This window comes from Molothrus aeneus, chromosome 6 (assembly GCF_037042795.1).
Source record: "Molothrus aeneus isolate 106 chromosome 6, BPBGC_Maene_1.0, whole genome shotgun sequence".
Classification (NCBI taxonomy): domain Eukaryota; kingdom Metazoa; phylum Chordata; class Aves; order Passeriformes; family Icteridae; genus Molothrus; species Molothrus aeneus.
The window spans coordinates 47,081,632-47,096,846 of NC_089651.1; the positions used below are offsets into that span (position 1 = coordinate 47,081,632).

The window sequence follows — 15,215 nt, forward strand, 5'->3', positions numbered from 1 at the left end:
ATTTTTACCACTTGGACTTCAATATTTCTATTAAGGTGAGAGGGTGGGCTGTTTTTGTTGGTTGGTTTTGTTGTTGGGGTTTTTGTTAAATTCTGGATTGGTAGTAATACATTTAAAAGAGCAACACGCTTGACTTAATTTTGCTTTTAATATCAGCTGTGATTTTAAATAATTTTAATTCTCCCATGGATTTTCATAGATCTTGGCAGACTTAACTATAAGAAGATTCTAGACGAGCATGCAGAACTTGGCTGAAAGTGACAAGGCCAAGTATAGTTTAAAGGTACCCTGGAAAATGAGCTGACATGCACAATTGTAAATCCTTCTGGGATCATCTGCTCTGCTGAAAGAGGTGTTATTGAGCTTGGGATAGTAATGGGAAAGCTCAACTGTTTCTTTCCTTTGTCCTGCAGAGGGAAAAATGAACAAAATTAAATGGCTTTTGACATGGCCGTTGATATTTGTGCTGTTTACTACAATTCCAAACTGCAGCAAACCACGCTGGGAGAGGTGCTTTATGCTGACATTTGTCTTGTCCACTCTCTGGATTGCCTTGTTCTCCTACTTCATGGTGTGGATGGTAAGTGTATGTAGCAGGACTTCATACTGAGTGAAATGTGCATCTCAAAGTATGTAAAAGCCTTCTGTGCATTTGTCCAAGAAAGGCATGTAATTGCAGTGCAGTCTCTTCAGCTCATACAATAATTATTATAATTTTAGATTTTTGCTGCCTTTTATTCTGCAGAAATAATTGGGCCTTTACTGTATAGGGCATAATACAGTACAGGAAGGTAGTGGAGAACATCTCTATTTTCCTCAAATGCCTGTCAGGCATTTGAAAACCACTTTATGTTTCCTCTCATGAAAGATTGTGTTTTCTGTATACTTTTTGCAACTTTCTATATAATTTTTGCATCGTAAAACAACCCTCTAACATAGACTGTGTCTAAGATATTAATTTGCCAGCCAAAGCCACGCATTTGTATCATATGACCTTCCAAAGGACATATAATACTTTGTACCTTGGTTCCATATATAGATATTCCCTTCACAACTGAGAGAGGTGCTCATTAAGGCTGCAGCCCATACTGCTTTCAGAGGCAGCTGGGCTACAGTACCTTGTTACCACTCTCAGCAAGAGAGTCATGCTGACTTCTATTCCTGGGCCTCTGCTTGCCCCTGAAGATAAGGCTTGTCAGTGGAGTTCCTGAAATACACCTTTTCTTTGGTGTAGGGTCCAATTTTCCTCATGTAGTAGACTGGCAAACTATTTCAAGAAAACAACACATAGCCTAGAAGACTTCCATCCTTAGCAGTCTCAGCAGGGAAACAGCTGTCTGTCCCTGGGTCAGTCTTCTCTCTCACAAGCCTGGTTCCTTTTCAGCTGCCTTTTCTTGATGTTTTTTCAGCCCTCTTTGGATGTTCCAGCTAAATACAGTTTCCTGTCTTTTCTAAGAACTCTGCTGCAATCTTCAGTGATTCCTTAAGCTCTTTTCAAGCTGCATCTGGAATATCAGGAGACAGTATAACCAGACGTGCTCACTTCAGGATTATATGAGAAGTCACACAAGAAAATAGTTCCTTCTTCATGTGTTAGGTTATAAAAGTTCTTTATATCTCTACCACTATATTACAATATAATATTGGTTGCAGTCCTTTTGAGAATAGAACCAGTGAGAATCCTGCCATTTGTGGAAATCAAAAAAAAACCCCAAACCCACAGATTTTACTGTATCTCCTTAAAACAGCAGTATGTCATGTTAATACAACAGGAAATGGAGATTTTTTTTGTCCTCAGAATGTTGAATAATAAGACCCAAATTACTTTTCCTTTGCACAGGGTTGGTTTTAGGCTGGTTATTCCACAAGTATTTAATTTGCAGAAATGGCTAAGTATTCTGAGTCTATTCCTATTAGAGTCCACACCAGAAATCAAAGTTAAAGAGTATGCCAAACTGGCATACTCTTCTCATTGGAATGAGGAGATTTTCCAAATATGATAAGTTAATCTTCCTTCCTCCTTGTTCAGGTGACTGTGATTGGATACACCCTTGGGATACCAGATGTGATCATGGGCATTACTTTTCTGGCTGCAGGAACAAGTGTCCCAGACTGCATGGCCAGCTTAATAGTAGCAAGACAAGGTACTGTGTCTGCTGAAGCATAAGTGCAATCTTACATATGTAAGATTGTTTCCTCCATACGCAAATTGTCAATGCAATTTTATAATTTCATTTTAATTTTTACTGTTTGAGAACCTCATTAAAAGCCAAAACAGTTTGCTAATTATTGTGAACCAAAAAACTACCTTTTGCTAGAATATCAGCTATTAAAAACTACTTTGAAGAAGCAGCACTGACCAGCACTTCTCCATGTAAAACTTGTACTGATTTCTAGAAGACCTCTCAAATCCAAGGAAGTGAAGTGCTTTGAGAGGATCTGGCAGAAGCGTTGTTGCTCCAGGCAGAGTTCTCATCCAAATGCAGACCTCTTTCCCACTGGAACGTATGAATAGCTGCACTGGAAAGAGTTTTGGATTACTGACATCTGCATTCTCCTCAGCTGTCCATTTCAAATTGTTAAAGGCTTTCTCATTTATCTTTAATTTTGTTTGAGTTTCATCATGTTTCCTTTTTCTATTTGTACAATGCTGGTAGCAGCATCCCTTCCTATGTTGTTCTAATGTTGTTGAAAAACATTAGAACTGACAGTGTGATCATCTGTATAGCAGTAGAATAAGAAAAGACCTAATTTTATTCTTTTCCAGCATTTCAATTCCCATAGCCTTATTTTATCAGATAATGATATCTCCAGCACACATCATTGAGCAAACAACAAGGGCTTTTCAATGATAAATTAAGTACTCAAAAGCCCCACCTTTGTAATTTGAGATAGGAGTAGTGCTGTTAAATGTTGCTTGTTTGAAAAGTGTTATATATTTAAAGTAAATAATTTTCCATGTTGCATTATTTGTTGTGTGCAGAATATTCTCACAAAAATAGTACAACAAAGTCTTCAGAATTATTATGGAACCACCTTCCTACTAAATTAATTTTGCATGTGTATTAATTTAAGTGAACAGGTTTTTTCAAGAACAAGGAAAATGTTACATTTTTAAATTAACAGACTGCTTCTTTAGATTAGTTCTTCTGTTATACTAGACAAAAATACTGCAAAGATTGTTTGCTCTGAAAATTAAGGTAAGCACTAGATTGACAAAAAGGGGCCCAATGCCCTTAAAGACAGTACAGGGACTTTGCACTGCTTGAATTCAAGGAGCTGTTCACTGACAGAATGGAGACAGGTATAGATGGACACTACCATCATGAGATCCAAAGCATTACCTTACAGATCATGTATTTATGGTATGGTACTGTCTGTCTGCACTCTGTTTACTCTGAAACTATATTTGGGACATGTCCCATTTATGTCAGAGTTCCTTTTCAGTTGCTTCCTTTCCAGTATTCACTTAATGGAAGTGATTCAATACTTAGGCCAGGTCTAAGGGAAGTTAGCAGGGACAGAAAGAATTTTGCCTTCCTTGTATCCACTGACACTGATGCAGAATGAGATGCCAGCCAGTGGTGGGCATTAGAAGTAGATTTTGAATAATACTTAGGTACCTTACCACCATTTACCTTTCTTTTCCTTTCCTGTAGTATTTTACTGTTCTTTAAGTGAAATTATTACTGATTAAGCCCCACAGAAGTGCCTAATATCTTTGACTATCAACTGGTTGGTTATTTCCAGGATCTCTTTTCATTCTCATGAGATGAAGGTCACATATCCACATAGTAAATCCAGTACTTAATCTTCAGATTCCCTGTGGCTGCAGACTACCTAGAACAAGACTTTGGCATAGACCTCGGGTGTTGCATGGCTGCCACCCACCCTCTAAAGGCTTTGCAAGACACAAGGAAGGTGTAGTTGGAGTGAGCAATTTTTGCACACTTTTTTCAGAAGTGCAATTTTTGCACACTTTTTCAGAAGTCAGGCCAATGTTAGGGAAATTGTCTCCCTACCTCAGATACTCTGACCAGTTCAAGGGGGATTGGATCAAAGTGGATCATTCCCCTTTAGTTTCCTCCAGTGCACATAGTAATGGCCATGAATTTTGATTTTATCAAAGAGCTGTTTTTTGTTTTTATTTCTCTGCAGGCCTTGGTGACATGGCAGTATCCAATACAGTAGGGAGCAATGTCTTTGACATTCTGGTGGGACTCGGTGTTCCATGGGGTTTGCAGACCATGGCGATCGATTATGGATCAACTGTATGTATACTTGGCAAATCTTTCATTTGCACTTTTATTCTATTTTTAAAAAATCCTAAAAGGAAAGCATGCAAATAGAATAAATTTAAAACTAACCTGTTGATCATGTTATTAGTTGCTAAAATAAGCTGTTATTTCTTAGCTAAGCAACCCCGTTAAGAAAGCAATTTGTCTTCAACAAGCTGCTGTTAATTTCCAGTTTGTCAACTGGAGTACATACACTGTGGAGCAGAAAACTGTTCCCGTGGATGGTTCATGGCTCTGTCATTTTCTTGCTACACAACTTCCAGTGAGCCTGTCTCCATGTACCTCAACATTTTTGTACCTAAGACCAAATTACAGCATATCTCTCTCTTCTGAGGATTTTTTACATAAAATCTGTTATAAATGCTCACTTCTTTTTTTAATGGAGATGGGATTACTTTACATTTGGTTTGATTCCTTAATCTCCCCATTCTTCATTAGGATACATCTGTTACAGATTTGCATAGTTTAAAATATGTAAGGCACTGTTCAAAGCAGAAGGTGGACTTTAAATCAGTAAATTGATTTTTGATCTCCAAAGCACAGTTATATGGTCAGCATTTTAAAAGTATTTTCTGATTTCCACAGGTTAAAATTAACAGCAAAGGACTGGTTTATTCAGTTGCACTTTTGCTAGGATCAGTGGCACTAACTGTAAGTATTAGAGTATCTACAAGTATTTCAATTTGAAAGTACTTGTTAGGTATTTACATGTTACAGAAGGATAAAATAGAAATACTTAGCATTGATTTCTTCTAGCATTACCATAAGTTGAAGAGATACCATTATCCTCGGTGAGGACTGCAATCTGGCATTTGGTGCAAGAGATGCTGGAAATGCATAGATCCCATGGATTTAAGTGGCAGTGTTGAAATTTTTGAATCCAACAGTATTTCTGTGGTCCTATGTTCATACCCCTGGCCTGTCTCTAGGCTGAGACAAGACCTGTTGTGCTTCATCACCTTTGCCCTTGTCTCTGATTTCCAAAACCAGCCAAAATCAAGTGCTGTAGCCTAAACCCTTAGTGAAGACTGGTCTGTGAGGACTGTGAACCTCAGGACTTGGACGAGACATGCTAAATGTGCCTCAGCATGAGACACCCTTGTAACCCATGACTTCTTAAGGTGAAACAATAATTCTGTTTCAAAAGTCAATTTTGCTGGTACTTAAGGTCTGTTCCTGCTTGACTCCCAGGGAACGCTCTGTAGGAAGAATCAAATTCAGGTATAAGGAATCAAAAAGGTATAAAAATATCCACTTCTACTAACATCTTTCACTGATTGCCTGTGCAGGCTTTGTAGAGGAGGTGGTCACCACTGGAGATTTCACACTCTTGCATGACTAAGTCTTACAAAGCTTCACATCACCTGTGCATGACTTAAGTGGTAGAATGGCCAGGGCTGTTCACTCTGCTACTAACTTCTTATGTATCTGATCTATGAGGTGTGAGAATGTGTTCTTTCATTTCTTATCCCCAGCCTGCCATACTGCACAGTGCCTGTGAAACAGCACTGGTGTTCTGTACACATTTGTATCTGGTGTTGCTGCATGCATACTGTTAATCAGCATATTGGGAAAAAATGGGAGGATTATGCAGAGGCATTACTCTGCTAGCTCTTCATGCTTTTCTGAAAACAGTCCTTTCCTAGCAGAAGCCAGATCACCTGAATTTGAGGCATCTATTACAGTCTCCTTTGTTTTGCTGAGTACCCTGAATTGCACAGACCCTCCCACAGCAAACTCAGAGGAAAGTTTTGAGCAAAATAATAATTCGAGGCATTGAACACTGTGGAAAATAGATGCCTTCATGAGGATTTTGTTGCTTTGCTACCTGTAACTTGTAACCCCTTAGTTCTGGAGCTCAGCAAATAAGTAGAGCACCTCTTTTGAAGGTGTTGAGAGAATGGGCATTTGGTGCTGGTGTACTACTGGGACATAAAGGATTTGTAGGGGAGCACTTGAGGGAGGGACATTAATTTAGTTTAGTTCATTGAATATTTTGTAAAACAGTTGTAGGACAACTGAGACTCAGAGCCAAGTCAACAAGGTATGTTGCCTTTCTGATCTATAAAATACTGAGAATATATTTTTGTCTTCCTGCAAGACCTCTAATTCAAAAGACTCTCATTTTTAGCTTATAATGGTTGTTTCCAGAAGTCTCCTTCAGAACTTTATTAACTGACACTCTGTTTGCTTGCAGGTGTTTGGAATCCATTTTAATAAGTGGAAACTTGACAGGAAGTTAGGCATCTACGTGTTGCTTCTTTATGCTATTTTCCTGTGTTTATCAATAATGATAGAGTTCAATGTCTTCACCTTTGTCAACTTCCCTATGTGCCGAGAAGAACTTTAAACCACACAAGGAGAGACACTGAAATTCTTCTGATTACACATGCTGTAATGACAGGAGGCATTTCACATTTCTACCTTCTTTCCACCAATAATTTGAGTGTCATTCCTGCTTAATCAGCTAACGAGCACTTTTACCTATATGGAAGGAGAGCATACCTTTCTTTTAACATGCTAGCTGAAGGCAACCAAAGCATTTTCCTCCTCTTTGGATATTGCTGCTCTGTCATAAAGCTACATGGATCTTACACAGAACTCTAAAAGGACCCATTCCTGGGCATTCTGTGGTTTTCTTTCTCCTTCTGCAGACAATCAACCACCACCATCAGGGTTAGCAAGAGGATGGGAGAAAAATCTTTATAGTTCTTTTGGTTTTGACATTTACTTTCCATGGAAGGATAAGAGGCAAGTTCAGATCCTTTCTTGGCTTGGTCAGAATATTTAAACTACAGGACCAGAAAGTCCACGGCACATATCATGGCATGCACTGTTGAGGATCATTTCCCCCTTCAAGTGCTCTGCTTATAGAGAAACTGCACTGACAGTTTTTGATGGCAATGTTGGATATTTATCACTCTGTTCAATGAACAATGTGGCAGAGAAAGAAGAGGAAATGGTTGTATGTTGTATCACTTGTGATGATGCACACTAGAAGTCAGAGTAACTGCATACCGAAGAAGAGAATTTACATGCAGAAATTCATACTTGAAAAATATGTTTTATTGTTAATGAGGAATGCTGTATACATAGATATAAAATGACATTTGTGGAATATTACACCACAAAAAAAACTTTGCATTGGCCATTGTAAGCCCATTGTGTAAATTTAGAAGAAGCTAAAGAAATAAAATATAACTGGGTGCTCAGTAACTATCAGTTATTGTTATCAGCTGGGAGTAGTAGCTGAACATAATCCAGACTTTCTGACAACAAAACCCACCCTGATTATGATTTGGTTTGATTCAGTTTGATTGGTGAGAGGAAGAAGCTTATTTCATCAGTCAAGAAGCTGGTGTATTCTTCACCATTTTTTCTTATTCCCAGAAGCTTAATGAAGATGAATGTCTGACACGGAGCAGTGCAGATAAGAGTCACCCTGACAAAAACAAGTCTGTCAAGAGAATATGGTCCTTGATTTGATTGCATGCAAATTTTGAAGCATGATATACTTCTTTTTAACCCTGAGTAGAAGCCAAGTTTTGATATCCTTTCCACCAGCATAAATCTGATACAAGGAATTACTCTGGATATAATTGACAGCAAGATCCGGCCCAGAGTATTAAAATAGCGGGTAACATTCCACAATTTATCAGTGATATAATTGTAAATCACTGAGACAGCATATTTTGAATTGCTACTAAACTTTAAAAATATTTTGAAGCTGTATGTGAATGATCACATAAAGTTTCTAAAGAAGCACAGTTACCTTTATACATAGATTTTTAAAATTTTTTAATGTTTATAAACCAACCAAACCTATCAACTAACAGTTGATGTGTTTTTAAATGTATTAATATTTTCCATTAAGACTAAATATTAAAAAATGTGTCAATGAGAGTATACTATAAAATCTTAGCAAATAAGCACTTACTCAGAAAATTCCTTCTTTTGACATATATGACAATTATGTTTAGCCAGCTGACATGCAGAATACTGTTTACACCAGGCAATGAGTTTACAACTAAAATTATTTCTTAAATTATTTTAGAATAAATTAAAGAGTGTATGCTGCTGCTGGTGTTTTTTTTAAGAATTGGGTCCATTCAATGTGATTCTAAAGTGAAAAAGAGCAACACATTTGTTATTTGCTTTACATTTTGTTACAAATGTCAGTATTAGTATCCATTTAGGGTTTCTTACCTTAATTAAATGGTTGTGTCATTAAGCTAAGAACTAAAGATGGACACAATTACAGCATTACTAAAATGCTTTATTAAATAGTCAAGAATGGCAGTAAACACATTTCATCTCAAGTATGCCAATGACCCCATTTCCAGGCATTCACGACGTTTTTGCTGCAGTATAAAGCTGAGGAGATGGAATTCATGTTCATCTTGGAGTCTTCTGTTGCAGAAAAGCTGTGAAAATGCAGCATAGTGCTGCACCACTGTAGGAATATTCCTCCCTAGTATTCCTCTCTCCCCTGCTGTCTTTCAGGGGGACAGTTTACTGCTGAAAATCTGGGGATGACTTAGATATGAGACTGAAAGGAGCAGAGAGGGAGTCTGAGTAAATGTGTTTTTTCCTGTATTCTGTTTTTGTGGTCTTGGAGAACTGTTTCCAAGCAAACATTTGCTCTCCTGTGCACAGTTCAGGCAGCTCAGTTGTCTTTACATAATAGAAGAGTAGTTCCAAAGTCTGGTTTTGAATGCATAGTGATCAGCTGAGTTGACAGGGATGAGGGCATCAAAGTTTATAGTGCCAGATCTAGAAAATTGTATTGTACCTTCAGATTTCTGAGCCAGGAAATTTTGGAAGAGTATGGGCACCATTTTTTTCTGTAGCAGCTGAATTTCTGTCCGAATATACATGAATTTTCTTTGTTAATTCTGTAAGTCCTTCATACATCATTTAAAATTGCTCTGCCTAATCTGGATATCACCTGCTCCAGAAAACCTGCATTGTTTTTTAGCAGAAACAGTCTCAGAATCCAGAACAACCCTTACAATGTGTGGCTAGTTCCTGTCATCTACAGCTCTCCCTGAAACATAAACTCACTTCAGGACAATTTATATTGAACTCCAATGCTGCATTCCATGGGATGTTCTCATCTGCATCTACTGCTATGAGACAAGTATCATGCTGTGCTTATCATCATGAATACCATTAGTAGGATTCTCCTTTGACACCACCACATGACCAAGGATGTATTGTTTGCCAAAGAATGATGAGATGCCGTGTCAGGGCTTTGATGACATATAATCCCATCAAGTACTTCAAGAAGCTCCTAAGTAGTCTGTGTCCATATGCTAAAATAAATAGTTATACACTAAACCATGCAGGTAAACTGAATGGTCCAAGAAAGATGTGATTGACAAATTGTTGTATTGCAGATAAACCCACGTCAGAATGTATCAGTAATTCGGGAGGCTATTGCTGAGTAATAACAGACTAGTGCCTTTCACATGAATCCAAAAAAAAAAAAAAAAAAAGAAAATAAAAACATTAGCTTGCGTGGTCAGGAAACCCTTAAAAATGTTGCCATTTTCTAGTCAAGAAAAGGAATGATTTGTGCTTGGTTCTCTGCTGTTAGCACAGCTCTATATTGCAGCTGTTTGGATTGTATCTGTAAAATTTTGCAGCCATTTTGTTTCATTAACCATTGCAAAAGTTATCTGGCTGAGTTTGGAATGTATGTCACAATGTTCTGTAAGTTAATGTTCAGCTCAAGAGTGAAAAGAAAGCTGGTGGATGTGAGAGAGAAAACTGTTAGTGTGATCTGAAATTTGCCAGCATACTAACACTGAAAAGTAACACAACTCAGAAAAAGACATCCCATATCCAGCAAAGCTTAACTTCAGTAGGTTGGATTCCATTTTAAAGCTAAGCATCTATCCAAGTGCCTTGCTGGATTGTGTCCTAAGATGACAGCAGAGTATGGTTTCTGGGTTTCTTATCATAGTCAGTTCTTTCCATTGGTTTTGTAGTCTAAAGATTTTATTTCTTTGTCAAATTAAAAGATTTGACTAGAATCTGTGGACTTCTGCTCTGCTGATACCACTGTAGATTTCCACTCTTGTAAATAAGAGAATTTGTTCCTTGTCTCAGACTTCTCAACTGTGCATCTGCCCTTGTGTATGAGCAGGATCAAAACTGAGTTACAGCTGACCAAGGAGGCCTTAGAGCAGCTCTTTTGAGCTGCAGTTCCCCTGGAGTAGCACAGTCCCACATAGACCCATGGAGTGTAATTCTCTCTCTAGCAAGGAACTGGGAATGTTTCCATTGTGTTCAGCAGTGCTTGATTCCATTTATTTACCATAACAATTGAACTGCATTATAAAGTATTGCTTGAGTAAAGATTTCAAGCTCAGGATCTGCATGTCTAAATCTAAGGAGCTCCAGGTATGGTTATCTTAATGTCTCTTTGATGCTCTAAGGGCTTCTCTCTGGGCTGAAGTCTAACCTAGAAGAACACCTTAAGTTTTCCCAACAGGTACAGCATAGTCAACCATCTTTCTCCTGGCTCAGTCTTTGGTGTGCCAATTTTATTTTGTTTTTATATGCTTGCTGCAGCTGCAACAAGCAAAGTTAGCTTCTGGTTTTAGGTTATATTTGTAAGCTTTCTGTCAACATGTAAACAAATGGCAAAGGTCTTTACTAATCTAATACTTAGCAATTATAGAGAAGATTCTTTTCTGTCTTTGATTTCCCTTGTGACTCTGCTTTAATTACACTTGTTTCTATTCTGTGTTTGCTCTAGGTGCACAAATGCCTCATGAGTTTTGCTGTCTTCCTTTCTTGCATTTCTTTCAATTTTAATGCCATTTACTCATGTCCCACTGTTAGTTGGTTTTGGTAGAGTTCTTTAAGCTGTAGAAATACTGTATGATTATTCATGCCAAGGAAAGATTAGATATTATGTAATATGAAACAGACACTAAAATAACTCTGATAGCCAGGTAAAACCAAAGAATCTCCTAATTGAAGTACATTACCTTGGAGCATAATGTTCTGTCATTGTAAGCCTCAGATCTCTCTGTTATTTATGTTTAAACATTCAGAAGAAAAAAATCTGCAGCTCATGCATTTGCTGTGCAATTTTCTTTCTATTTCCATGAGTCTGAATGCCATATTTTTCATTTTGTTAGATGGTGACATTTATGTGATGGTTACACAGGTAAATGACAGTGTTTAGTTGCAGCAATTCTGTACCAAACCCATTATTATTCCATTGAACCATTTGGAAAAGTCTGTATGCAAGTGATCAATGTCCTGCTGAAGAAGGGAATGTCATTCCACTGATGTGTGCATTCCACTTTCTGACCTTCTGTGTACATGTTTAAAAGCCTCCTTTTCAATAACTTGAGCACTTTTCTCACATTTTCCCCCATGTGAGGTCCTGATGGTTTTTCCCCAGAGTCTGTGAAGTCCTGTACTGTGAAGTCCTCTCCTGACATGTGAGATGTGTGGCTGCTTCTCCACAGCCAGGATGTGCAGTGATTGTGGCAGTTTGTTCATCATGTGGTTCTGCTTGCTCCCATTCAGTGCACTGTCTGAAATGAATAACTATGGGAAATTAATGCCATTTGGATATTTTCTTAGAAGAATTGCCAGTTGGAATTTAATTCTGTTTATCTTTTTCACTTGCACAAAGAATGTAGGCAGTCATTGCTGTCCTGTCACTGAGATGGTCTTGATAAACTTGAATGACAAATAAAAAGATTGGTTTACAGCATTAGGCATGGTAGCAAATTCTAAAGGGTATCAGAATATGTGAAAACTGGACAGAAATCATCTCTAGAAAGATTAATAACAACTGAGATGCTTCCTTTCAGAGTTTTTGCAGAAGGATTATGGCCTTTATTCATATACCAGTTATGTATGCAAAGAAAACTTGTAAATCTCCTTCCCCAGCAACACCTGTGTTTCAAATGGCTGTTACTGCAGCAAAGTTATGACCAAATCCTTGCCTTTGTGTTCTTGGGGGCGGTGCCAGTGTTCCTTAGTGTCCTGGTAGTTGGCACAAATTACTATCAGTGGAACTGAGCATAGAATTTGGCTCATGGTATCTCCTCCATTGCAAGAAATTCTTTGAAATCATTTATGGTCACTAAAATAACTTCTGAACCTTTTAAAAACCTGTGTTTCATATTTGCAGTGCGCCCTTTAGAGGTGCAATACCTCTTTAACTATTATGAAAACTTTCTAGACTGCTTACTTTGAAAACAGAAAGGGATGGGTTTGTAAACTGTAAATAACAGAAATCTCTCATGTTACTTATTTTTTCAATGACTGTGACCTTATGCACTGTGAATGCTCTGTGATATGGGGTCCATTGTACAGATAAACATGTCATGAAATCCAAATGGATTTAATGTGATAATTTGTTACAAAATGTTGGCATGATATTTGATTATTTTTGTTGTGAAAATTTTAAAAAATAGTTAACTCAGCATTTATAAAGATTATAGCACTCAGTATTATAATGCACTATATAAAAATATGTACACTATCAATAAATTATATAAACAAGAATGTTTGCTGGTTTTTTTCTCAGATGATTAGTAGATGTGAAACATTCTTATATATATTGTTGAAAATCTAAAATTTCAGACATGTGCCTACACATGTTAGCTTTTTGGAGAAATCTGGACCCTGCTGAACAGAGTGACAGAAGGCCCCACATTCTGTGTATTCTAGGGAGTATTGCCTGGATCAAGCCAATTTTTGGAGTGAGTTAAGTGTATTGGTTTGATTTGCAGCAATTCTGAAACACACAATTTGCTCTTTTGGGATCAGAAAACTGAGCTCAGTTTGCTGAGAACACAGTTTGCTGTACTGAGGCACTGATCCAGAAGCAATTCTGGCAACCTTAGAAAAAGCCCTGATCAAGAGCATTTTGGCTGCCTCATCCTGTGATATTTTGGTGTCCAGCAAGTTCACACTGAGTACTGCATGCTGATGAGAGGCTGGAAGTAAGGTCCAGAGGCCACACAGTACTATTTTCCTTTCCCAGTTCCCTAGGCTCTGGAAATACTCCTTACCCTTGATTTCCCATTTCCAGCATGCCTGCAGTCCACCTCAGGGTGTGTGGAGACTCCCAGTATATTGTGTATAGTCTGTGGTGCAGTCTGTGCTGGGCTCAGGAAAAGCTTTAAATGCATTTCTTGGAAAAAGAGGAGCTGAGAGTTTATTTACCTCATCTCATGGCCTGGTGTGTTATCAGTTTCATTAGACAAGAGTCTTCTCATGAGTACTCCTAGCCAGTTTACTACCAGGAGATGCAAGTTAAAACAAAGCTTGATCTTTTTTTTTTTAAGCACTGTGCGTGAGACTGGAATCCCTACTGCTGTATAAACCTGGCATGAGCCACTGTGGGGCTTTTTGTGCATCTACAGAAAAGCTTTATGGAAGTGGAGAAAAAGGATATTCTGCATTTTCTGAATTTTGAAAAAGATTTCATTCTTTAGTGTATGCTAGGCTAAATTTTTCTAAGCTGGGAACAGAAAAGGATTCCTTCTTTTACACAGAATTAACTTTTAAAAATCAGAATCTGAATGTGAAAAGTGCCTCTTCATTTAATCCTTCCATCCTTGACACTGTGACCCATCATGATCTGTTATGTAATAGGCTCTATAAAAGGCACATAATCTATGGATTAGTGACACAATAGGCATGACAGTTCCTGAGGACTCCTACCACAGGCCATATTATTGATGTAGCCTCTCCCTCCTGCATGGAAAGCAGAACTGTGGTGTAATCTGGGTATATTCTGAAAGCCCTTTATTGTAGCTCAAGTGCTCATTGTACTTAATGGCTTCCCCCATAAGCCATTTTTAAACCTTTCCAACCCAGCTGCATGAAACTACAAAAAAGGGCTGCAGGATGCTGTGGCTTAAGATGGAAAGAGTGAATCAGTCCTAGAAGAGAAATAAATTCCTCCCATTTGGCTTGGATTTATCACAGAAAAATGTCAATTTGAAGTAACTGGATATGATTTTGTCATTTAGCTTTTTTGTAATTGTCTCCTTCCAAAGCCTGATTCTAGAACACGTTGTCACATACTAAACCTGTCAAATCTCCAGCTCAGAAAGACACCTAGTAAAGCTTGAACAAAATTTGTCTTCTTTTTCATATTTTAAATATTTTACAGAAGTGCTGAGCATTTTGCAGAAAATATGGGACTTTTAAAATTAAATTTGGTCAATATCTTTAACAAAACAAATTTCAAAACTTCAAACTTCTGAAACTACATTCTTTACATAGGAAATAACATTAAAATTTTTACTCAAATCACATGAAACAGATAGCACCAAAATACTGGAATTTTGTATTCTGTATTTTTTGCCATTTTTTCCTGGACCTATTTATTTGTTCTAGTAATGTTTTCTTCTTCCCTAAAAATATAATTGGAATTTTCTAACTCTGTTGTGTTCTGCATTTGCAAAATCTTAAGTCTTTGCCTAGGATGGCTGCCTATTTGTGTGAACAGTTTTCTCTGTGTGAGCAGATCCATGCAGACAGCACAACTTTGCAATGTTTTGTCTCAGCAAAACTTTTTTTCCAGCAGAGCAAGGGCAAATGCTGAATGGGCCTGGTTCCTGCTGAATTGCAGGGGAGGGAGGTGTAAACTGGGGTAGGGTTGAATTTGTGTAATGCATGTAGGAGATTGTTCTCATGCCAGTACCTGAGGTGCATTTCAAAGGTGCCCAGCTGGTGAGTAAATCTAGAAGATTTTTTTTTCTTGGACCTCTGAGCCCAGAACCCACAGAGGATTCAGAGCTGAGATCTGACAAGTCTGCAGTAAGGGATGAGTGAATCTCAGCCAACCAGTTTGTTTAAGAGGACTAAATTTTTCATGAATGAGTTTGTTGTTGCCTGAAAATGACTCCAGGAGCTGGAGCAAGGAGA

The 15,215-nt window shown here is 37.8% G+C and overlaps 1 protein-coding gene across 2 annotated transcripts in view; it reads left to right on the forward strand.

The window, feature by feature from the left end:
* Positions 1–12,839, forward strand: part of SLC24A4 (solute carrier family 24 member 4) — an 84,328-nt gene extending 71,489 nt beyond the window's left edge. For both annotated transcript variants that reach the window (XM_066552063.1, XM_066552062.1), the window contains exons 13-17: positions 414–580; positions 2,030–2,144; positions 4,159–4,271; positions 4,884–4,949; positions 6,496–12,839. In XM_066552063.1, coding sequence (XP_066408160.1) covers positions 414–580; positions 2,030–2,144; positions 4,159–4,271; positions 4,884–4,949; positions 6,496–6,648 — 614 coding nt within the window. In that variant the 3' untranslated portion in view covers positions 6,649–12,839. The remainder of the gene's footprint in view (positions 1–413; positions 581–2,029; positions 2,145–4,158; positions 4,272–4,883; positions 4,950–6,495) is intronic.
* The last annotated feature ends 2,376 nt before the right edge of the window (positions 12,840–15,215 follow it).